The following is a 23,466-nucleotide window of genomic DNA, read 5'->3' as shown; positions in this document are numbered from 1 at the left end:
GGTCTAAAGAAGACTTGGGCATCTTTCGTCAAGTAGAAGTAGAAGAAAATGAAATGAAGGTGATGAATCAATAAAATGAGAACTTGTTGTCACAAAATTATATATTTCTTTATTTGTTACTGGCCAAGCTAGGAAGACTGCCCGGAAACATACCTAGGTAGGTACAGAGAGAGTAACTGTACTGACCACTAACTTTAGGTACTAAGTTTAGGTCGTGTTTTTCCGGACCCCGAGGCCAAGGCAAATATTTAGCTTAGCTTGATTTATTACTACTTCCTTCGCGACAATCACTCTCACCTATCCACGTCATCATTTTGCAACGCGCCGCCATCATGTCGACCGACGCAGATGATCTGCTTAACGATTTTGGAGGCTCGGGAGATGAAGCCGAAGAAGAGAACAACGATGGCCTCATCAAGGACCAAGAAGCGACTGGCGACCGCGATCGCGATGCCATGGAACTAGACGGAGATACTGAAGCAAAGAATGACGATGATTCCGACGCCGATTTGGACAGAGACGATTCCGAGGCGGCAAAGGTCAAGGTCGAGAAGATGCAGCTCGGGGGAGTCAAAGACGTTCGAAGCGTGGCCAGTCTGATGCAGACGCTGGAACCAGTTCTTGAGGTTAGTACCGACATCCCCTAGTCTTTTAGACGGTCGCATCTTGATGAACGATTCGTTTACATCAGTTATTTTGGAAACAGTCCTGACGTATTGCCTCGAACGTTACAGAAAATCGCACATTTTCGATCGCAAGCCGCGACGCAAAACACAAACCTCGGAAATATCGAAGACCACCCCGAATACCATCTCCTGACACAGTCCAACAGCTTGTCGACCCAGATCGATGGAGAGGTCGCTCTCGTCCATAAGTTCATCCGTGATCACTACTCGACACGATTCCCCGAACTCGAACGACTAGTCACGACACCACTCGAATATGCCAAGGTCGTCGCCATCATAGGAAATGGGCCTTTGGATTCGGAGAGCATCAAAGCTTTGCAGACTTCAACCGACAACCCTCTGGGAATAACCCTCAAGTCTGTCCTGGATGGACCCTCACTCATGATTGTGACGGTCGAGGCCACGACGTCCAAAGGTCATGAAATGACCCCAGAGGAGCTTCAGCGCGTCTACAAAGCGTGTGAGATGACCATATCTCTCAACAACGCCAAGCAGACGTTAGCAGAATACGTCCAGTCGCGCATGAACATCTTTGCGCCTAATTTGACCGCTCTCATCGGTTCCCTTACAGCTGCCCAGCTCCTCAACGCAGCAGGCGGGCTCACAGGTCTCTCAAAGACGCCTGCTTGTAACATTGCCAGTTGGGGCTCCAAGAAGAAGCACTCTGGAGTGGCTACAAATATCGGCGTTCGACAACAGGGTTACCTCTACAATTCGGAAATTATTCGGGCCATTCCAAGTGACCTGAAAAAGCAGGCCCTGAGAGTTGTGTCAGCTAAACTAGTCTTGGCTGCCCGGGTCGATCGTATACATTCAAGCCCGGACGGGTCTACAGGAGAGGAGCTTAAATCAGCATGTCTCGAGCGCCTCGAGAAGTTGACAGAGCCACCACCCAACAAGGGTCAGCGTGCGCTTCCAGTCCCAGACGACAAGCCGGCCCGCAAGCGAGGTGGACGACGTGCCCGCAAGGCAAAGGAGGCGCTCGCCATGACGGACCTTCGCAAACAACAGAACCGCTTGGCTTTTGGCAAGGAGGAGAAGGAAGTCGGTTATGGTCTTGGCGAGGGGACCGTTGGTATGGGCATGATCGGACAGTCCAACGATGGTCGTATCCGCGGTACTCAGATCGACCAGCGTACCCGAGCAAAGGTCAGTGCCAAAAACAAGGGCTGGGGCGGAAACAGCACTGTTGGTGGTGCTGCCTCGTCTATAGGTGGTTTTGGCCAAGCATCCAACATTGATCTACGGGGTCGCGGGCTGCGGGCGACTGGAGTCGGCAGCACGGTTGGATCAGGAACTGGTACATCGTCATCTCTGGCATTTACCGCTGTGCAGGGTCTGGAACTCGTTGATCCCAAGACGCAGGCTGCGCTTAGCAAGAAGCGCAAAGCTGAGGAGGACAGGTGGTTCAAAGGCGGCACCTTCACTCAGGTTGGAGGGTCATCGAGCGGTAATGGTTTCAAGGTACCAGAGCTTCCGACAGCCAAGCGTGTCGATACAGGATCGACCAAAACAAGTTCCTCAGCATCGAAATGATCAAAACAGAACATCATCATCATCATTATTATTCAGAGACAGCGGTGCGATACGGTGCACCACAGTACAGTACGGTACAGCGCGGCATGTGACAGTATTGTACTGTGGAAACATGGCGGGTGGGTCGTCATGGGAAAGTGCCTGAATAGCATGAGGAATATGACATTTGCATCATCGCGATCATCGCCGATGATGTATGTATCGCATCAGCTTGCAATTCGCGGAGCTGGTGCCGCACCCAGCTTGCACGTATCACAATGCGACGCTATCCATAGCTAAAGCTACACCGAGCAACAGCACCACAGAAAAGAAAGAATTATCAATTGTCCCAAGGCGGGCGTCCGGCGAACAAGGCGTTTCAGGGAGAGGAGCTGCGAAATACCAACAGCGGGGAAAGATGGAAAAGTAAATTAGTCGTACTTGAGTAGCTCAAATTCGATGGTAGCTCTTAAAATGCGTTGACTGATTGTCTCGAGACCTGTGCTGTGCCCAAAGTGGTAATAATACTAAAAGGAAAGAAAAAAACAGGCTTGATGTAAGTTTCGCACACCCAAGTCATAGTTGCCGGGTTGATACCTGGCTCTGTTCAGTAAGTGGACAGGCAAACGGGCTGAGGTAGCAGCAGAGGGCGGTTAGGTTAGCCCAAACCAGGCTGACTGAGAGTGAATATAAATCACCAATCTCGATCGATCGACAGTGATCATCGTCTACCACCAGCGTGACCTGTCAAACGAAAACATGGTTGCAGCATATTGGTCCCTTTTTTTCTTCATTTTCCAAAGGATTCTTATGCCCTGCCACATCACGAGAGGCCCTTTGTTTCCAGTCGCACTAGGGATACATTCCTAGGTTCCGAGACGTTAAGATATCCGTGTTGCGGTTGCAATGTAAGCATATGGTTAGGCAGTCAGTCGCCTGCCTTGGCAGGTTCGCTGTGTTGTGTTACAATTACAGGGTAACAGTCATATCTACAACTCCAGCCTGTTGTTGTGTGAGTGCCCAGTGGGAGAAAAGAGCACATTCCTGATTGTCGTCAAGCCCAGCCCGTACGGGAACCCTGCTGTTGTTCCGACAAGGGTAGAGACCCTTTACACCGCCAGAAACACTTGTTTCAGGGTATCGAGATGTGAGAATGCCGTCTTGTAACCGCGTGCAACTTGTAAGCTTGCTGTATGTATATGTATGTATCTGAATACACTGCCAGATACATAGTACAATGTGTCGCTATCTACTGGAACAAAAAAAAGTTGGCAGCATCAATTAAACGACTACTCCAATCAACAACTCACCCCTTGTTAAACATTAACCCTGATTTCACTCGCCAACTGACTATGGACGATGTCGCGATCTGACCAATAAGGCTCATATGTCCTGTAGCAAGATCATCAACTTTTTGAGAGATGGGCATGGCAGAGAAAACCTAGATAACCTCGTGCTTCACGAGTAATATACTGAAGCAGACTAGCACTGCGAAGCTATAGATTAGGTTTTGGCTAGTAAAAGGATAACCGTCCGCAGATGTTGCATCGTGAACAGGAGTTTCCCACTGGCAGAGGAAGCTATCATCATGGCGTGGTAATATGACCCCGCGTATCCAACACTGAGCAAGGGCTCTTCTGCGGCCGTGAGCTAGCCCCATGTATCCATAGTAAGCAAGGAACAAAACATAGTAGCACAGCAGGTAGAAACAATAGACAAAACAACAGATGGAACACTCCCTGATACAGAATTGCGAACATGATAAAGATGTAGCGCCTTTCTCGCAGTGCTTCTGGCGATCAGCGTCGAGGGACATTGAGAGTATGGCGGGCCATTATACAACAGGAACCATCGCTTGCTGGCACCACCAGTACAATGTTGCAAATGCATACAGAGAACAACACCAGAGTAGAGAAACAAAAGGTAACATATAACATATGTATAGAACAACCCAACGTCAGATTGCCTAATGCTAATGCCCCGGCAGTCGCTGGGCATAAATTTTTTTAAATTTTTTTTTTTAAAAAAAAAAAAAGCCCGGCGCGCGGCGCAGCGGATCGAAGATGGAGGTTATTACAGAAAGGCGGTGATAACCTGCCCTGGTATGCACTTGCATGACCCCGGAGAACGTGAGAACATCAAAGAACAACAGGGCCCCCGAGCAGTGTCGGCAATGCTCCAAGAATTGACGAAATTGCCAGCAACTAAGCAGACCCTTGTTGTGCCCGGACTGGCTCCCACTGGTTGCTGGCTCGCCGCCTGGCTCCGGTCGACTGGTTTGGCGTACGGCTGGTAGCCGCTTGTGCCTGACAATCTATCCTCCAAGAACCAAGAATACTCTCAGGCTAGTGCTGTTATTGGTCCGAGAATGCTGAACGTCCCGAGCAGAAGGGCCCAAACAAGCGAGAAAGGACAAGGCATCACATCATGGTTCAGCGGCGTCACAGGCGAGGTCCCCTAAATTCCCCTTCTCTCCACCAGTCATCCTGTCCTGGGGCCAACCTAGGTTTGGCCCCCCCCCTGCCTGCCATGTGTGCTTTGTGGACACTGTAGACATGCTGAGTGGTGAGAGGATGATCGCCGGGGTCCTCTGGATTTAGACGAGCCCCTTGTTCTCTCCGGGCCCTCTTCTCCGGTGCCATGCCTTCACGCCCCCTCGAAGCCCCAATACCCTTGAAATGCTGTCTCAAAGCCCCTCGGTCACTGAGGCGGCGGGACCCTCAGGAGCCACGCGGACGGGACTGATGAGGCTGCCCTGCCAGGGCATCCGACACCAAGCGTACTCCACACAGGGCAGCACCGAGAGCCCCAAAAGGGTCCGATTCCCCTCCTGTCCCAAGATCCCAACTGAGTGTCGTTGACTCGATCCTCTTCGATGCTTCGATCGCACTCAGTAAGAGCCGATGCGCTGCCACTGCCGCCATTCACCATGCCCCCGCTGACCAGGGAAACAGAACCCTGGCTGACATTCATTCAGCAACCAAGCTTGGCTGATACACCTTGACTTTCGGTCATCTGCGCACAGCACTGTTCAGTCCCATCCCCCCTGCGTTCACTGAACGCCTGTGTTGTTTTCTGGAAGCCCTTCGATCTCTATCAACCCGACTACGGCACAGGCGCCAACGATTAGACTAGATCTCAAAATCTTGCTGCGGTCGTGCTGCAGAAAGGTCTGATTGATTCTCCATCTTGGAATGAAACAGCGCATTCAAGGTAATGCTCAATGCTCAACGCTCAACGGAGCCAGCGATTGTTTCCGTCTCCCCCACCCTTGAGTATGTATGAAGCCAGTAGGCCAGTCATCTCGATGCCTACCTAATTTGGTTGCTTAGACATCAACAGATTCCCTTACATGGGAAGCGATCATGGGTCAACTCCAGTGTCTATGCTCCCCAGTATGGGTACTGTATCAAGATATCTTGATTTGATCTGGACAATTGCGTCATCAGAAGGAGATGGAAGCCCTGCTACCCTGGAAACAATTCATAGCTTAATATTAACCGGGACATATTATTGACTGAGGCTTGTACATAAGTCTGTAGTGCTTGTTGCATACAGACAAGGTACTTGACCCGGCACAAGGTACCGGATGGGATTGGATAGCGGCCGACCTGTGAATAGAGTCGTGAAATTGATTCATGGCTGCGATGGGATTTCCAGTGCTCTTCTGATCTTCCGATGCTCTCCAAGCCTCGTCAACCGAGACAAGACAGTTTTGGGTATGTCTGAGCACAGACAGTGGCGCTCAGCCATGTTGGAGAGTTGGTGACGTCAACGGTCAACGACGTAAGTGCCATGATATGCATGCAAAGCATTCTTCAGGGAAGAAGAGAGTCGTCTCCGGATGGTATGTATCTCACGGTGGAGGGACCCTGATCGTTCCAAGTTCAGGGTTCCAAGAACTCGATGGATCTTGGTTGACAATCCGGAGCAAAACCGCCGGAGGGCTGTCAAGATTTCTTTGTACATCGAGGTTGGTTAATGGATTTGGATAAACACTAAGATTGTATTGGACAAAGATCTGTAAACATCGTCCTTCGACGTAAGCAACCCTGGTAAAGGTTGATGCAAAATAAAAGTCAATTCTGCGACGTAAGAGGGGTGCAACCAGACAAGGCGAGGCAAGGTCCAGTGTGCTTGCGCTTATGTTAGGCCAGGGTCGATCAGTCTGAATGGACCAGTCAACTTAAACGGGAGATATGCGAAGCCTCCTCATTCATCAGGTTATCAGCAAGTGTCGTTTTAGTGCGGTACGGTTGGGCGATACTGGCGCCCTCCAACATGGCCATTATGCCGAGATGGGGGAAAACCACCACCTGAACTGATGAAAATTCAACTCGTCAAGTCTTCAACACTCCAGTCTCATGAGACACCCTTAGAACCGGGGCTTAGGCTCCTGTTCCACGCCCATGGAAAGCAAACAACAAACCGCAAGCACTGCAACAGAGCCCTGTAGAAAATCAAAACGGTGCATAAGATAGAGTTGCCAGGTGGGTATTCGGAGGGCATCCGCAAGCTCACGATTGGTTGAATACCAATCTCGAAACGGCTTGTAATGTCCAAAAACGCAACTCTGATGCTGCTAAATCAGCATGTATATCCGTATGGACACCACCAATTTCACAAACTCTGTAGAATACGATGTTTTTCTTTTCTTCCTCTGATAGATAATTGTTTGCAAAGAGCTGGCAAAACTGATCATGACTATGAACTGACCAACTTGACTCTGACCGTATTGCAACTGGTGAAGGCCGTAAACAGCGCCAAATGTTGGCATTTACCCTGTCTCCGTAGGAAAGCCATACATCAACTCCCTTGATCGCCATTTTATCGATCTTTCCCGATTATTGGCTGACAGAGTTTTCTCTCCTCCCAGTCTTGATGGGGACCCTTGGGGCGACCCTGGGAGCGTTAGCGCCAAGGGGATGATTGTCCGTTCCCCGCCCCTCCACATCTGCCCGCTTGCGATGCAGTCGAAAGTATCCGTAAAGCCCAGCTTTTTAGGGGTGCTCGTGGGAAACCCACTCACCGATGGTCTGCTCCATTCGGAGCCCGCAACCAGCGACAACCCTTGGGGATTACCATGGGGGCACGTTCCCCAGAGCTAGTCAGTGTGGCAGTGTGGCTAGTAAGGCACATTGTATTGTTGTTTCTGTTGTGACCATGAAGCTTTATTGACGTTGCTCGGGAGGGGTTGCACTTTGGCCTCAACAAAACTGTCTTGTCACAATGACGGCGCTCTTTGCTCAATATATGGTCAGCCCCTCTCGTGTGTTGCATTGGCAGCCAGCAGAGGCTCACCAGCCATCGATGGTATTGGTGATTGAGAGTAAGCGAGCTTGAGCCAAGAGCGGGGGGAAAAATCTTTTTACCACCTCTCCAAAGACGCTCAATGAACGCCCAGGTAGGTATGTAGTTAGGTAGCCAGACCATTCCCATGCTCCCGGATCTTGTTGATGATCGTTCTTCTCTTACTTGTTGATCATCCTCTGGCGTTGAGCATGAGCATGGAGAAACCCTGGGGACACAAAGAGGATTTACAGGGTCCGACCAATACCGGTGCAGACATCATCCTGGAAACAACAGGATTGGGCCCTGCATGAGCTATGAAATAGACCTTTTTTCTGTCGTACTATAATACTTGCTTGCTTGCCTGCCTTTGGTGTAGCCGTTGTGGCTTCATTCAAGATACATAGGTACATACAAAGAGGGGTAGTACCTATGTGCCTGAGTGCATGTGTAGTACGGTTGTTCATGCCAGGAGATTACCTGGACTGTCTGACTGTCTAGTCTAGACAGTACCAGTATTGCAACAGCTTGAAATCTTCGACAGCCTGGACCTTCAACTAACGTTTGGCTGTTGTGGTGTTGACGTCACTATGGTGGTGCGATTTAAAAGGCACTGTAAATCTGTCGGTACAGTGTTTCGGGGTCCCAGGTAAGCCACAGCCAAGCTGGACACAGAGGTAGGTACTTTGTTCCAGCCACTACCCACCTAGCTCAACTGATCCGGTTATCCGTCATGGTGACGCCTCACAACTTGGGATCGAGATCACAGTTGGAAATCAGGGTCCAGAGGTCCGGAGCGCCGTTCCGCGGGATAGGTGCAGTAGCCTGAAGCACCTCATCAGCTGGGCAGCCAGGCAACATGCCTACCTAGAGTCAACGATGCTAATTGCAGGCGGGCAAGTGTCGTAACGATAAAGCGTTGCGCCGCGGCAGCCTCGATGCAGTTGAGAGAGTGTCTCTTGTTAGAGTCCAAAAACCATTTGGATACGGTCCTGAGATGAATCTCAAAATTGGGAAAGTTAGTTTTTGTTGTAGTGGAGATGGTAAGTACAGTATCCGTACTGTAGCGAGGCATTGTGTGATGGTCACATCAGGAGGGTCTGATGTCCCCCCCAACGTAGCAAGGACGTTCAATACGGGCGACCTGAAGTAAAACGGAGCAAAACAAAGTAGAGCAGGGTAGGTGAGGTTCAAGAATAGCTACTGTATTATCTGTAGCCCGGACGTTAGCGAGCGATCGACATCACAGGCCCAAAGGTTGAGGTGAAGTAGGCAGCCAGTCGCCCGTCCAATTTCCTTGAGCGAGTGCCATTTAGGGGAAGGCGTTCCCAGCACTAGCGGTGGCTTGCGCTAAGTAAAGGTCAAAATCAAGCCCTCGGGCTTATGCCCCAGTGGCTCCTTCTTTGAACGCTGACCCTGTTTGGTGGTTACTCCATCAATCCTCAACCCTGGCAGGAGTTCCAAAAGAGAGAAATAGAGAGAGCCTAGGCACCCCTGTCAGTTACAGCTGGAAGAGAGCCCTCGTCCCTGGCAAATGACTCCACACCATGCCGTGTCAAATGTCGCACCAAGCGTGCTGTTTTCTCTCTGGGACATGAGCTATGAAAAAGAAGCAATAAGAAATGGAAATGGAAAAGGAAAAGGAGAAAGAAGATAAGAATCAGATCAGGAAATAATCAAAAGAAAAGAAAATCCAGCCCAGAGTTTGAGAACATGTCTCCTATGCTTTTCCGTGGTATCCGTATTATAATGAAGCTTCAACTTTCTGGGTCAGATACCATACGATAACTCAATGCAGAACAGAGACGTAATTTTTCTTCTCCTTGCCTTGCTGATGGCCTAAATACCGCCCGCCCAAGGCCTCCACACTGCTGAAGGTACAGGAGCAGCTCCAACCAAAACCGTCTCAGCGGTCGCTCGCACCGGGCTACCTGCCTGTCGGCCAAACCTTGCCTTGGCTACATAGGCGGGCAGTGAGTGGGCACTGGACAGGAACAAATAGATGAGGGGGAGCGGGAGCTTGCTGATGACTCTCAGGGCAGGTGCCTTTTTGGAGAGTTTCCCATGCCAGGCCAGGGTTTTGTTGGAAGACACGGTGCGCTAATCACACCCCCCTCCTCTCTCTGTGCGTACTGTAACAAGAGGAGGAGCAAACAGAAGAAAACGGAGACAAGACTGTGAGTGAGAGTGGGAAAGAGGAGAGGGAGAAAAAAAACAAAAGGTTTAATGACACACCACTACCTGCCGTTAGCGGTGACGGACCCCATCCATCCATGCCTGTGGCTCGTCCAAGCTTAGTTACGTCTATTCATCGTAACTTTCAACTCAGACTCGACTTTTTTCTCGATCTCATCGATCGATGGGGTTGCGCAAAAAATCCCATGCTTGATTCCCACCCCAATGCCATCCCTTCCTTTCCCTTCTTTTTTGCTATGCTCTTCTCTGTTGTGTTGTGCTTGTGCTGTACGCCCCTCCCCCCCTCTCCTACAGGCGTGTGTTTCGCTCCCCTTGATTCCAACGGGTTACTTATAAACTTAAGCTCCAGCCATCCTTCAATTCCAGCCTCGCTTCGTTTGATGTTCCTCGACTTCTCACTCTTCGTACATTTCACCATTATTTCCTTACGAAACTGCATCTCGCCAGAGTTGTTGACCATATTTCATTGGACACTTGATTCAACCAGCCCAGTCCGTTCTTATACCATCTTGTCTCCAGTTGCCCTTTCTGTCTTTTTCGGTTGTTGCTCCCTGGACTTGACTTGTCTCTCTGGACTCCTCGGCAACCTACGTTACCTATCCAAATAACAACAACGCTTGCAAGCTAAGACTACCGGAACTTGCCTACCTTTTCTGCATCTCTGCAGTATATGAACTCGACATTAGACGCCTTTTTACCTGCACAGCTTTGTGGAAACATCCGCAAACTCGTCACCGCCAGAACCACATCTCTCTCCCTTTACAGACGCTGCTGAGCATCCCTGTCGCCTTTCAGGTACACACGCAACAGCCCACGAGAAACCCATTAGTCTCGTGTTCCTAAAAGCGGAGGCACTTCTGAGCTATCAATCCCTTCCTTCAGACCCCCGAGTCTAGACAGGCCCCGCGACTAGCCATCCCGCCATTAAGTCCCGCTTCACTCCACTACGCTGTGCTGCCACCGCATCCAGGCACATAACATAGTATTAGAGAGTCCCCCCTGGCCATACCACACCAGTCGCTCTTCTACCAATTCTCCAACTTTTACATCCACCAGATTCACAACAGTTTCGATAATGACGATGCACGCAATCAACGCCGCTGGTCGAAGGATCTCGCTCTTAAACGACGAAAGCGCCTCCCAACAACCCCAATCGCAACAACAAAGATCTCCCCTCAGCTTCCACTCCAGCTATGCTTTCAACCAGTCTTACCCCACCACCACCAGCAGTTCTTCTTCACCCAACACCCCAGAACTCTTGCGCTCCGACTCCTACGACTCTCAAATGAGTAATGACCCCGTCTCTCCCATGACTCCCAACGTGGATTACTACCCTCGACAACAAGTTATCTACACTATTCCTCAAGACTACAACATGGACGCTAAGCATGTCGCCTACGCCGACAGTGCCCGTTCGGCCTCATATGATGCTGAGATGGTCAGCCAGCCCCGATCCTCGCCTATGCCCGAGCGCACCGGAAAGCGATACCCCTGCCGGTATCGCGACACTCACGGCTGCGAAAAAACCTTCACAACTTCTGGCCACGCCTCGCGTCACTCCAAAATCCACACTGCTGAAAAGGCTGTTCAGTGCACCTTTGCGGGATGCCAGAAGAAGTTCACCCGCGCCGATAACATGAAGCAGCACCTTGAAACACATTTCAAGGACAAGAGCCGTTCTTCCGGCAGCCAGCGCAGTCACAGGACATCACTCGCTGATGCTCGCCGCAACTCTACATCTGGTCGTCCTTCCGCGAGCCGCGTATCCTCGTCTAGAAGTCGACGCGATGCCGACCCCTACCCCCTTCCCACACCCCCGCTGGCCTCGCCCAGTATCAGCAGCGGACCCTGGGACATGAGTGGGCGCAACCTCCCTATTCTTAACCGCCCTGTCACTGGCAGGACCCCTAGCGGTCTAGATGCACTCGCGATGGCTGTTGCATGCCAGGAGGGCTCAGGTGTTTGAGCGTCAGGTTTCTCACTCCTGACACTCAAAACTCACGGCATAATTCTATTGATAATCTTAATCCTCCGACAAAACTCTTTTTTTTACATTTTTTTTTTACACGAACTTCCTTGGCAACTTCACTTTTTGGCGCAATGACTCGACTTTTATGACTCGTCTCTCAGACATGAGGATGCATTCCCTATCCACTGGATTGTTTCAATCACGGCGTTGTGAGAACACACGATGTACAACCCGGATTACATGGCGTTTTCTACGGTTTCTCGTTTTTTTTTTTGGACTTGAAAAAGGCTTCTTCCCTTCCTTCAAGGGGAAGGACAGTGTGCATGTATACGAATGGCTACACAAATGGTTCTCCCATACAGTACACATGGTTAGATAAACGACAGGATACGTCTCGGAGCCACAGATTCGAGGGCGAAAAACGCATGGCGTTGGTGGGGTTTTACGATTTGATGTTTCCAACTTTTTGTTCAAATATAAGATGGGGGAAGGACGGATTGGTGTCTCTTGAAATCGCCTCCCAGGCTTCTTTGTAAGTCGGGGCTGAAGGCGATTTTGGCAGGAGAGCGATTTAGTACACACTTGTCGCTTACTTGCCGCTGTTACAAGATGGCAACACTTTATTCATGTACAAGTTGCTTTGTTAGTTGGAGAAGCATTGTCACTGGTGCTTAAAGAGTTAGATGAGGCACTCGAATTGTGCACAATTGATACCACTTTGATTTTCAGCTTGTTTTCCCCATTCAGTGACAACTACAACATTCGTAGCAACTCAGCAGTCAACATTCAACAGCACCACCATCTATTATATTGACCTTACCTTGTACAATCTCATGATTTCTCTCAAATTTCCGTAGGTCCGGATTAAAAAAATTATACGAAAAGCCAGTGAAAGACTTGCGCCATTAATCGTCAATAGTTTTTCAATGGTTTGTCAACACACTCTATCTATTAAGCCGTCCCATATCATTACTACCCACCATCATTATCATGGTGTCATATCATGTGCTCGCCAAACGATATTGTCATTCCCAAATGTCTTCCTTTTCAGCACACAACCTGGCCATCTCTAGCTGCTCGTCTGTCTGACAAACCAGCACTCGTTGCGAAGCATCGCGTTCACCTAGTTCATGAACAATGTCCTTGATAGGCTCCTGGTTGCTGGCATCGTTGAGGGCAAACCCTAAACAGGCTACCCGGTTGACAACAGCAGAGCGGAGCTTAGCACTATGTTCGCCGATACCACCAGCAAAGACCAGAGCATCGACGCGGCCCTCGAGGGTCACAAAGTAGGAACCGACAAAGGCGGCAATACGGTCAACAAAGATGTCGAAGGCCAGGCGATGGCTCGGCTCATCCGAGTCGGCAACGACGCCAAAGTTCGTCGTACCTGTCATGGACTTCCAACCACTCTCCTTGTTGAGGATCTCCTCAGCTCGTGAGATGTGAAGGTGCTTTGTGGATGCAGGAGAAAGCTTCCCCACATCGGAGGCATAGTGGAAGACGAGACTGTAAGGGTGGCTGGGGTCAGCATGCAAGAACCTTAATTTAGAAGGAGACCCTTATTGACAATACCACCCTCCCTTTGCTTTTGGATCTCATCTCATGTATGATCTGATGAGAGTGGTATCCCGCTGCATCCGGCGGGGCTTGGTTGTATATGGGTATCTGAGGCACTGGGCGTCTTACCTTGGATCAACACTGCCACTTCGAGTGGCACCAGGAAGGCCCGCCAAAGGCGTAAGCCCCATGCTCGTATCCCAGCTCTTGCCGCCCTTGATGGCGCACGCACTGGCACCGCTACCAAGGTGCAGAGCGATCATGTTTAAGCTGCTGACATCTTTCTGAAGATAATTGGCGACAGAACGGGTAATGAAGGCGTAGCTAATACCGTGAAACCCATACTTGCGCAGGCGGTTGCTCTTTGCAATCTTAGGATCAATGGGATATGTATAAATATGTGGAGGTAGAGTCTGGTGGAATTGCGAGTCGAAGCAGGCGACATTGACCGTGCTGGGAAGAGCACTGATGCATGTATCGACAATACTCAAAGCAACACCATTGTGGAGCGGTGCCAAATCACTGAGTTCTTCAAGATGATGATAAGTATCTTGAGTGATGACTTGAGACCGGTCGTAGTCGCCGCCATGAACGATACGGTGGCTAGCGATAGCGATATCTTCCTTCGAAGAGATCTCTTTCAGCTCACGATCATCGATGAATATCTTCAGAATGAGGTCAAAAGCGTCACCCTGGGTCTTGACGCTTTCAGAAACCTCCTTGGCCTTTAGCACTTTTTCGCTGCCACGGGAATACGCAAGAGTTGCTGGCGGTGCAGTTAAACCGCCAACTGATGCTTCGGCGATTTGGCGAGGCTCTGCGTTCTTATCTGCAGTATAGACCGATATCTTGACCGAACTGGAGCCGGCGTTAATCGCGAGAATAACCTTCATGGTTGACGTAGTGATGTTGAGAGAGGCTGACAGGTTTGGATTGAGTTCGCAGCAGTTGGGTCAACTGAGGGAAGAGAGCTTGGGTTGAATTTATGACCCTTTCTATATCATTCATGGCAGGTTGTACATCTCCATGACGACACAAGCTCTGTGGTCTGATCCAGGCACCGCGGGGTGATAAGAGTTGGTGTGGAGCCCCGAGCATTCCAGGGCCGTAATCTGCCCATAGACAGCAACGTTGTACATAGCTTGCTCATGCTTCTTTTGATATTCCAACCAATCCCACGCGGGCGGCTGCCGATTATCACTCAGTCAGTCGACGTTTTTTTTTTAATCTTGACAGATCAAGATGTGAGCTGTCAGTATCAAACCTTGTAGCAGCTGTCACCCCACCAATCTTTGACCACGGACTGCACCGCAGCATGAACATGTGGTCCGGCTCGGTGGTGCAACTGGTTGCTGGTTTATATATGTCATCTGACTCAAATTAGACTCTTCAAGGCGTAGTGTCGGTCGTGTCCGAGGGTTCTGGTACCGAGTCGAGCGCATGATGCGGCCAGCCAGATACCGGTAAATCGGGAGAATGCCCCGGCAAAATCTGCGGTGAGGGTAATTCGAAATGGTTCGGTGGGAATGGGATACCATTAAATTCACGATCCGAGCTGTGACAATAAAGCCATGTTTCGATGAATCGACGATACTCTGATGACTGTCAGCTGATAAGTCACAGGATGCAAGGCCACTGCCCTGGCGAAATTTGTATACCTTGGCGTTCAGTAAATTGGACTGCCAGATACCGTATGTCAAGAGTCGGCTGTTGCACTGATCTTGGCTCTGAAGATTCACTTGTTCTGGTTCGAGATCGCATACGATGTGGTAACGAGAAGCGCCGGTGTGAATGATGGTCGTCGCCCGAACTGGGTCGTCGACCGGATGCATTGAGTCGAAGCTGCTTTGCACGGTCATCCCTCCCGCGAAGCTCACCATCGAAACAGTGAATATCGTATTCCCGATATTGGCCATCCGTCTTATTCGCGAATACACTGAGCGAGTGGAACGTAGTGTATCGATCCCTCCACAACTTGAGCCGCTGTATCGCGCCTATGCCCTTCACTTTGCCAAAGCCATCTGTGCGTCCATGAACATTGGTCCAGACGACATCAGCATCGTAGAAATCGATCAGGTCCTTCCTGCGCAGATCCCCTTGGAATCGGATAGAGCTTTCTACTGTTGTGAACTCGTATCTGATCGTGACATATTGGTCATGTATACAAACACCCTCATCAGTGGTATATCGAACTCGGTGAGGTTCCTGAAACGTCAGGTATCGTTCCATGTCGGAGGCATCGTAGTATGGGCGATGCCGCGAGTGCAGCGTATGTGGATATATATCAGAGGGGACGTCCGAGGGCACTGGGAGTAACTTGAGTCAGCAAAAAATTCATCTGAACAGCTCCCTTCGGTTTTGACGCACAATAGTGCTCGAGCAGTTCGTTCTGATAGCTGCCCTGCCAGAGGACACGGCGCTGCTCAGAACCCACTACTTCCCAAGGTCCGAGGTAAACAACCCGTTCGTCGGGAGTATCCTGAAAGAGTATCCTGTGATACTGGCATCAGCAATGTCAGACATCAATTGGGCCAACAGCGTTCGCACATTGTTGCTTGGAACCCTGGAGGTCCAAGATCAAGTACAGAGGTTCCAATCCCCGACCCTTCGGTGGTTGGAGCTGAAATTGTCGATATACCGGAGGTCGGGGTCCAGGTTGAATCGACTGGACTGACGTATGTTCTTCCATAGGTAGGCGGGCGACCGAGAGACGACGAAGTAAAAGACGAGCCCGAGGACGACATGCTGTCGCTGGTAGCAGTCGAGGGCGATCTGACTGACCGAGCGGTGGGGACATGTCATGACACGGTCACAACGGCACAGGACGGGTGGTTTCTGCCGGTGCTATCTTGAAAATCCCAATTACCGACCCTAAAACTGCTATCACGCCTTGACTTGAACTTCTAGCAACGTTGGAACTAGTTGTGTTAAAGCTTGTCAAGATAGAAACGAGGACTGGCAAGCTCTTGGTCTCCGCAGTCTCGATATTACCAGTTCCTAAGCCGGCGCAAAGGTAAAATCTCAACAACGGAGCAGCGACAGAACGTAGAGGCACCGCGCACACTCAGTCAGGATAGACTCGAGCACTAGATTGAGAAAGAGTGGCTCTGAGTCGCTTGCGCATTCGCCCACCCCCTCTGAGACTGCAACAGAAAACTAGAATTCAACTTCCTGGGCTGGTACCAAACGCTGTGTCGGCCTGGGTGAGTGAAGATGAAGGTCACGCACGTACGGAGACTGTGGAATGAGCATCAAAGCAGTCGTGATATAGTAGCCACGCCAGGCGATGACAGGACAGAATTAAAACCCAATAGTCCAAGGTTCCAGGAGGATTCCGAGAAGTCCAGATAACCAAGCCAAATGGTATCTCGTTTGCACATGGACAGCTAGCTGTAAGCCAGCATCATGCATCGCAAATCGATGGGAGGATAGGTTCCGTAGAACGCGGTCGATTTCCACAGTCAACGAGGGGCACGTCGGCCTTGGCCTACCCCGAATCCCAACGTTGAGACCCGCGTCAGTAAACGCCTGGATACCTAGTAGGTAGGTAGCCAAGAGCATAAGCCTAACCACACATAGACAGGAACGCTGCACGCCGCCTGTCGCAAAGCTGCGGAAGGGCCAGTTATTACCAGCAGAACCGAAAGCAACGGCAGAAGTCGTCCACAGAATGGGGAGAATGCAGGGACGTTGTGTAATTGACAGCCAAGGGTCGATGCCACATGGGCAGCTGCTTGTCTTCGATTGGTGGTCCACTAACAGCAGTAGCATCAAGCACGGGGGCCAAGGCGACATTCTGATGGGCCAAGAAAGCTTAGGTCTCGTGGGGCTCTTTTCTTCACTTTTTACCTTTGCTCGTTGTAGTTAGACCTTGGTCGCTTGTCCATGTATGTAGGTATCGATCAGTTCCGAACGTCTGGGCCATCATTGTTATTTGGCAATGGATGTTTCGACCATTCGGAGGCTGTCGCATATTTGTGGCCAGGAAAAACCATGAGCAATTATAGCCCTTCTCAAAGTATCCGTAACTGGTCGTCTTTTAAGAACCGTCGTGACAAAAAAGAGCAACGCCAGAACGACATCCATGTTCTTTCCGGGCAGAGCCGCGGAGCTAACGTGTTTTAGTTGCTGTGTAAGGAGACGCAATAACCCCCACCTTCAAGGCACGAGCTTCCAGGAGTAAAACCGCTTCAGAGAAGTATATATCCGTGCAATATCGAGTTGGATCTTGATATGCATGGCGTAGCAACGAATTCCGTCTGTGGTGTATATCTAAGCCAGGAAATTGTGTTTGCTTGATTACCTAGGTACCTTGAGCTAAAATTTTATTCCTACCTAATAAACCGCTGCAGTGCCTGCCATGTCCCTTCCTTCATCGTCAACTCTCAAGGCTTACATACTAAGGTAGGACCTGCCTCTGCCTGCCTTGTAGACCAGGCACGTTCCTGCCAACCAAGTTTCAACACCACGTGCCCTTAACTATTAGCTGTCTTCAACTTCTCACATGTCTATAAGCCACAATGATTCCAGAGTCCAGACTCAGGAGATGAGGTCTTGATACGTCTATTCAAGATGGTGGACTAATTTGGGTAATCATCAGGTCTGTACCCACACAAGCTACTAAAACGAGTCTGGCTGGCAACTAGACCTACCTATGCAAGGGACCCCTACGCATCCGCCTGGAGTGTCGTCTTTACATTTTTCATCCTCTCTCCATCACTATTCTTCCTACCTAGATAGGTGCTTGCCTGCCTGACAGTCTGTTAGTAAATCAAGGATAATAAGCTCCTGTCACATTTAGTGCCCCATCAGGACCGGCTGCTCGGAGACGTACATAGTACGTGCACATTCCATATTCAGTCCGCGTATGTCGGCCCCCAGGCTCCGAGATACAAGGATAGGCAGGTAATCATTGAAGGACTCTGCCAAGTGCGCCTTAGACTAGTCAAGGGCCTCTTCAGCTCTAAAGGAAATCGTTGTTCGCGGCGTGCACTTGGCGCACAGCACAGTCTTTGCTCAAGTGCCATGCAGTTTTGTGATGGCATCCCACACCATCTATACTGCGCAGCTTGCTCCAACTTGTCAACGACATAGCTTCTCTGTTCTGTTCTATTCGACTTCTGATCCGTCGTACTATGGTCATGAGAATCGCATTCGTCTCTCTTCCATCTTTGGGCATTGCCTGCTCGTAATTCCAGCACTTGTCCTAACTTGAGCTGAACCTCCTCCCTCTGTTCCATCCCAGGCCACCCGTGCTCATTGGAACTTTTGCGACGCGCGGTTTAACCCCCGTCACGAATCATGCCTCTTCTCTCAAGATATTCGTTGCGTCAGAATCGCGGTTTCCTGGGCTCTGATAGTTCTGCGCTGCCATCGCAAGACGCCCAAGTAAGTCGATGCGCTCGGGATCAATTCTCTATCTTGCCATCAGACCAAATAGCCCTTGATCCAACTCTACAGAGCTAATGCAGCTCATAGGATCGTCAACAACTACGTTACGAACTCGATTTGAATTCATGGAATTTCCGTATCTGGGGCGTTTGCGCCTCGGGCTTTCTGACAGACTCGTAAGTCATCCCCATAACCGACAACCGATATGCAACCACCATCATGTCAAACAACCATTGGCAAGCTCCTAACTTTTCAAACCTAGATATAACCTCTTTTCAACTAATGTAATTCTAGCTTCGATCGCATTTGTCTATTGGCCCAACGGTCCAGAGTGGTCGGGCCTACTTATTAACTTCTTTACGCTCCTCGGGTCTGTTGTAGGCCAGGTCTTGTTTGGCTACCTCGCCGATCGCTATGGCCGGACTCGCCTCTACGGCGTTGAGCTTGTCCTTGTTATTGTCTCAACTATTGGCGTCGCCACTAGCAGTCGCGGTTACAATGATCTTTCTTTTCTAGGCCTGTTTACTTGGTGGCGTTTTGTCATGGGCATAGGTTCGTGAGCCCAGTCTGCTCTCACAAGTCTCAGACACTAACTGACATGACTGTCCCAGGAATTGGAGCTGAATATCCCCTAAGCGCGGTCATAACTTCAGAATGGTCTAGTACACAGTCTCGAGCGACTATGTTGTCCTCGGTTTTCATGATGCAACCCATTGGCCAGGCGCTGGCGCAGTTGGTCGGTCTGTTTGTTCTCCTTGGCTTCCAACGAAGTCATGATCTACAAGGAATGCGATGTGGTCTCGATAAACTGCATGAGGAAGAATGCAAGAAGGCACTAGACGGCGTTTGGCGCATCGTGATCGGCTCGGGTGCTGTTCCTGCGCTTCTCGCCATCATCTTTCGTTTCTTCCTTTTCGACTGTGGCATCTACAGCCTGGAGGTTCGAAACAAACCTGGAATGGCTCTCGTAAACACTCAAAGGATCTACGGTGCTCCTCAGGGGGGTGGCGTAGAAACCTTCCCCAATCGTGGTGCAGCTGATCGCTCAATGAGTGCCCCAGGCGACGGAACGAATTCGATCCCGATGGGTCAGTTCAGCCAAAGCCAAGCACCAACAACATATCAAATCAACTCGCCAGGTGGAAACAATGTCGCACCTTCGTATCGGGCAACCGATTTTGGGGATGGTACGCATCATGGCAATCCTTCACAACAGGCGATGCCTGTCCAGTTTTCGAGAGAAGACCTGCATAACTACTTCATCCGCGATGGAAACTGGGCATATCTCTTGGGCACAGCAGCAACATGGTTCTTCTTGGACGTTTCGTTCTATGGTATGAGCCTTGATAACAGAGGCACCTTGTCGACTATGTGGGCAACGACTACACCGACCAAGATTGATGACTCCCTCGAATGCTGGGCATCGTCACTCCGCGGGGGAAATTCGACCGTGCCAGATTGGGCCGTGGATGGGCTTCCAGTTTGGTCGACCGACGCAACGCATCCCTGCAACACAATTTACGACGTATTGATCGAGCAAACAAAGCAATATCTATTAACTGTCTCACTCGCATCGATTGCGGGTAGTGGTTGTTTTGTTGTCTTCGCAAATCGCATACCTCGGCGTCAATGGCTCACGGCATCCTTTCTTGTGTTGGCTGGTCTATTTGTTACCACTGGATGTGTCTATTATGGCGTCCATCAAAAGCAAGGCGCTCCAGCTACAGTAGTATGTGTGGCCATTTGCCACTTTATGTTCAACTTTGGTAAGTTGGCCGATCTCTTCACCTCCCTATCTACAATGGACTGACAAGGGCTGTGTTGTTAGGCGCCAACACATTGACATTCATAATACCGGCCGAGATTTTCCCAACTTGCTATCGATGTCTCTGCCACGGCATCTCGGCGGCTGCGGGAAAGCTCGGAAGCCTCGTCGCAGTTCTTGTGGTATACGGCATCAACCAATCATACCAGGCTAAAAACAGGCAAGGACTCATATTCCTACTCTTCGGTTCAGTTGCGGCCGTCGGCGCTATTTTCTCCTGGGCATACTTGCCTGATTCACAACGCCGAGTCGAGTATGAAGGGAAAACCTATCTTGAGGCTAAAACACTTGAGGAGCTTGGTGAAGGCAGAATTAAAGCTCGACTCGGCGGGGAGTTTGTGACGATCGAAGAGAAGTGGGATGCTATCAAGAGGAGGAAAAGGGGCTCAATGAGAAGTGATCCATCCGTGCCAGATGGCACTACATAGGCAATAGTAACGGTGTATATAAGGCCATTTCTTATTATCAAAATTATGTTACATACGGAACGGAATACCCTTGATTTTGGATGACTTGGCTCACTCCCATCGTGCCTTCGAACGAGGCTGGTATAAAACCAGGCCAGAGGATGTGCTACTGGGTAACTCTGATTTTACGGATGAGCATCCTGGTTTGACACCCATTAATCATTCCTAGCTCATTACTCCGCGCCTCGTCAATACGTCAACCGTCTCATGATATAGAGCATGGTTACTAGTGGTAGCTCGCACACTCCTGTCTCCTTCAATGGCGCCCAGCCACCTCGCCCAACGCGATCCAGACGGTGGTAGACACCACCCACATGTAGAGACGAGAACTCTTGAGAGACGAAGAGCAAACGGCGCCAGGTGTATGTCGACGAGGGAGAGGTCCTGACCGAGAAAGAAAGGCCCCTAGGGTTTGATCAAGTCAGCAGGTTGGCGAGGAATTGACACCAAGGAAATACTAAGCAGGCAATCATCAACAAATGAGCTGTCGTTTACCTTTTCGTCAGCAGCTCCAACTAGAGTATTTATACTGCCTTGTAAACGATCCGCAGCTCCATGCTCAAAACTCGGATCTTGATTCTGAACCAATTTGTGGAAATTTGGCACAATGTGACGATTTATCTGCTTCGGTCAATTTCTGTCCGACTCGGGATAGACACCTCTTACATGGCCTATCCAGAAGCGACATTTGGCCTTTGATTTAGGATCTGAAGGAAGAAGCGGCGGTCCCTGTCCCATATCTTCAAGCTACACGCGGCCTATCAGTTTCATAATTTGGGACTCTGGCGTCAGTGCTCGAAACTCACATACTCCAGCATCACTGTGCTGTCTGAGCATGTCCAGTCGCCGTGTTTTATTATCGGTACACAGTCGCGGGGGTTGGCCAAGATGGGTTCTTCAGGAATGCGAAAAGGGTCCGTTTCGCAATATTGGTATGGCATGCCTTTTGCTTCTAGAGCGATCCAGGCGCGTTGTGAGAATGGACTAGAACATCAGCATTTGCCACGACTTGTACAGTTACAGAGGTGACATACCAAAAACATGCGGCATAGAATTTGAAATTGCTGTCCTTTGCGTGCTTTCTGATAGTTGCAAGTGCAGCTCCTGTAGCCTTTATATCGGACTGCTATACAAACCCAAGAGTTAGCGGTGTTTTCCAAAAAAAAATTAATGTTCAAACTGAGTATACGAACCCCTTTAACCTTCTCATTTGCCTTGCTCACACTATCGCCTTGCTTCGCCAAATACCGTTGTACACTGCTCTTTTTTATCTCGTCACTCCTCTGCAGCGTATGCTTGTGCGGTCCAGCCACGCCGTCGCCTTTACCATTGCCTCCGTTTCCATTAACTCTTTGTATTGTCCATAAGCGTTGACCCGCCAGATCAACACCGGGAAGGCTGATATCGCCAAGTTCTGAATCCGCGCCGGGAAAATGCTCAGTGATCTTGATCTTCACATCGCACAGATCACGCTGACGAGAGGTACGCTTACGCTTCTTCTTGTTTGGGTCATCGGACTTTGGTGTTCCCGGGGGGCGGCCTTTCATACGGCAGTCCCAGTAGTGCGAGATGAAGGGTTTATGTTTGTAGCGCTGTGTCGAGCGGTGAGAATAGACGTTATCTACATGAGGAAAATATGTCTCAAACCTGGGAGTATTAGAAAGCTTCCTGGTGGTAAAGAACGACAGCTTTACTCTTCATGCGTAAGGATGATTGCTTCATCAACGTTGAATAACTTATCTCTCCATTCCTCAAGATTTGGAGGATCAACCACGATCCTGGTACTTAGTTGGCCATTGGATCTCCTGACTTCCTTTCCCTCTCTTCTGTTATGCGTACCAGAAGTTCCTGCGGTTCGTTGTGCCTCCATCACTGGTACAGGTACTGTTGTCGGCGCAAGTATACCAAACTGACCTGGCGTCGCAGGTGTAGCGCTAGCAGTGCTGTGCACGGCGTTTAGACGATATGCTTCTTCAATCTCGTGTGTAACATAACCATCCATATTGAGCTGGAGTGCAACACCGTACTGTTGTGGCATGTCCGGTGCCGAAAACGCCGCCGACAGCCCGGCCCCGGTGACAGAGCCGGAGCCGGAGCCGGAGCCCTGAGGCGGAGTGTGCGGGGCTCTTCCAGCCATCTACCGGAACTGACAGTCGGTCTTTACAGATCCACTATACAAGCCGAATGGATCATCTATCAGCGTCTCCGCGGCCAAAGCTTCTTTAAACCTTTCCGACGTTCACGTTGCTGCTTTAAGACGCTCGTCACCTTAGTCGCTGTGACATAACCATACCTAGGTAGGTATGGAAGGAGGGGTACGTGTATTTGAGCCGCACCCGCAACTGTTGCACGGGCCATCATGTTGTACTGTACAGGTACTAAGCCAGCCAATGGTCCATGGAAGTAATGGTAAATCGTTCAAAAAGAGCATCACAAGAAACCAGCCACCTTCAAAATCAGCAAAAAAGAAATGCCATCGCTTGTTTGCAATCGTTTTTATAGGAACAGCCCGATGCGGGGGTCGAACCCGCAACCTTGAGATCGCGTACTCGTAAGAGTCTCACGCTC

The 23,466-nt window shown here is 50.1% G+C and overlaps 6 protein-coding genes across 6 annotated transcripts, besides 3 other annotated features; 3 read left to right on the top strand and 3 right to left on the bottom strand.

Moving 5' to 3' along the window:
- Positions 1-332: 332 nt before the first annotated feature.
- Positions 333-2,222, top strand: FPSE_10954 (uncharacterized protein; the record flags this gene model as incomplete). Its single annotated transcript, XM_009264071.1, has 2 exons — positions 333-626; positions 735-2,222. The coding sequence occupies 2 exons, from the start codon at positions 333-335 to the stop codon at positions 2,220-2,222; spliced, it is 1,782 nt and encodes a 593-aa protein (XP_009262346.1).
- Positions 2,223-2,264: 42 nt separating this feature from the next.
- Positions 2,265-2,328: a microsatellite.
- Positions 2,329-4,197: 1,869 nt separating this feature from the next.
- Positions 4,198-4,236: a repeat region.
- A 4,859-nt stretch (positions 4,237-9,095) lies between these two features.
- Positions 9,096-9,182: a repeat region.
- Positions 9,183-10,761: 1,579 nt separating this feature from the next.
- Positions 10,762-11,652, top strand: FPSE_10955 (uncharacterized protein; the record flags this gene model as incomplete). The annotated part of the gene is made up of 1 exon (XM_009264072.1): positions 10,762-11,652. The coding sequence occupies one exon, from the start codon at positions 10,762-10,764 to the stop codon at positions 11,650-11,652; it is 891 nt and encodes a 296-aa protein (XP_009262347.1).
- A 1,028-nt stretch (positions 11,653-12,680) lies between these two features.
- Positions 12,681-14,108, bottom strand: FPSE_10956 (uncharacterized protein; the record flags this gene model as incomplete). The annotated part of the gene is made up of 2 exons (XM_009264073.1): positions 12,681-13,164; positions 13,345-14,108. 2 exons carry the CDS (start codon positions 14,106-14,108, stop codon positions 12,681-12,683), a joined length of 1,248 nt encoding a protein of 415 aa, XP_009262348.1.
- A 482-nt stretch (positions 14,109-14,590) lies between these two features.
- On the bottom strand, positions 14,591-15,444 carry FPSE_10957 (uncharacterized protein; the record flags this gene model as incomplete). Its single annotated transcript, XM_009264074.1, has 2 exons — positions 14,591-14,706; positions 14,979-15,444. The coding sequence occupies 2 exons, from the start codon at positions 15,442-15,444 to the stop codon at positions 14,591-14,593; spliced, it is 582 nt and encodes a 193-aa protein (XP_009262349.1).
- A 3,072-nt stretch (positions 15,445-18,516) lies between these two features.
- FPSE_10958 (uncharacterized protein) lies at positions 18,517-20,859 on the top strand (the record flags this gene model as incomplete). Its single annotated transcript, XM_009264075.1, has 5 exons — positions 18,517-18,603; positions 18,694-18,782; positions 18,869-19,158; positions 19,218-20,372; positions 20,435-20,859. The coding sequence occupies 5 exons, from the start codon at positions 18,517-18,519 to the stop codon at positions 20,857-20,859; spliced, it is 2,046 nt and encodes a 681-aa protein (XP_009262350.1).
- Positions 20,860-21,528: 669 nt separating this feature from the next.
- On the bottom strand, positions 21,529-23,259 carry FPSE_10959 (uncharacterized protein; the record flags this gene model as incomplete). Its single annotated transcript, XM_009264076.1, has 7 exons — positions 21,529-21,645; positions 21,705-21,882; positions 21,933-22,024; positions 22,092-22,519; positions 22,738-22,782; positions 22,813-23,035; positions 23,167-23,259. 7 exons carry the CDS (start codon positions 23,257-23,259, stop codon positions 21,529-21,531), a joined length of 1,176 nt encoding a protein of 391 aa, XP_009262351.1.
- Positions 23,260-23,466: the final 207 nt, after the last annotated feature.

Source organism: Fusarium pseudograminearum, chromosome 1 (assembly GCF_000303195.2).
Source record: "Fusarium pseudograminearum CS3096 chromosome 1, whole genome shotgun sequence".
Taxonomy (NCBI): domain Eukaryota; kingdom Fungi; phylum Ascomycota; class Sordariomycetes; order Hypocreales; family Nectriaceae; genus Fusarium; species Fusarium pseudograminearum.
Note: the sequence above shows the minus strand (reverse complement) of the source record. Positions and strands in the feature narration are given on the sequence as shown.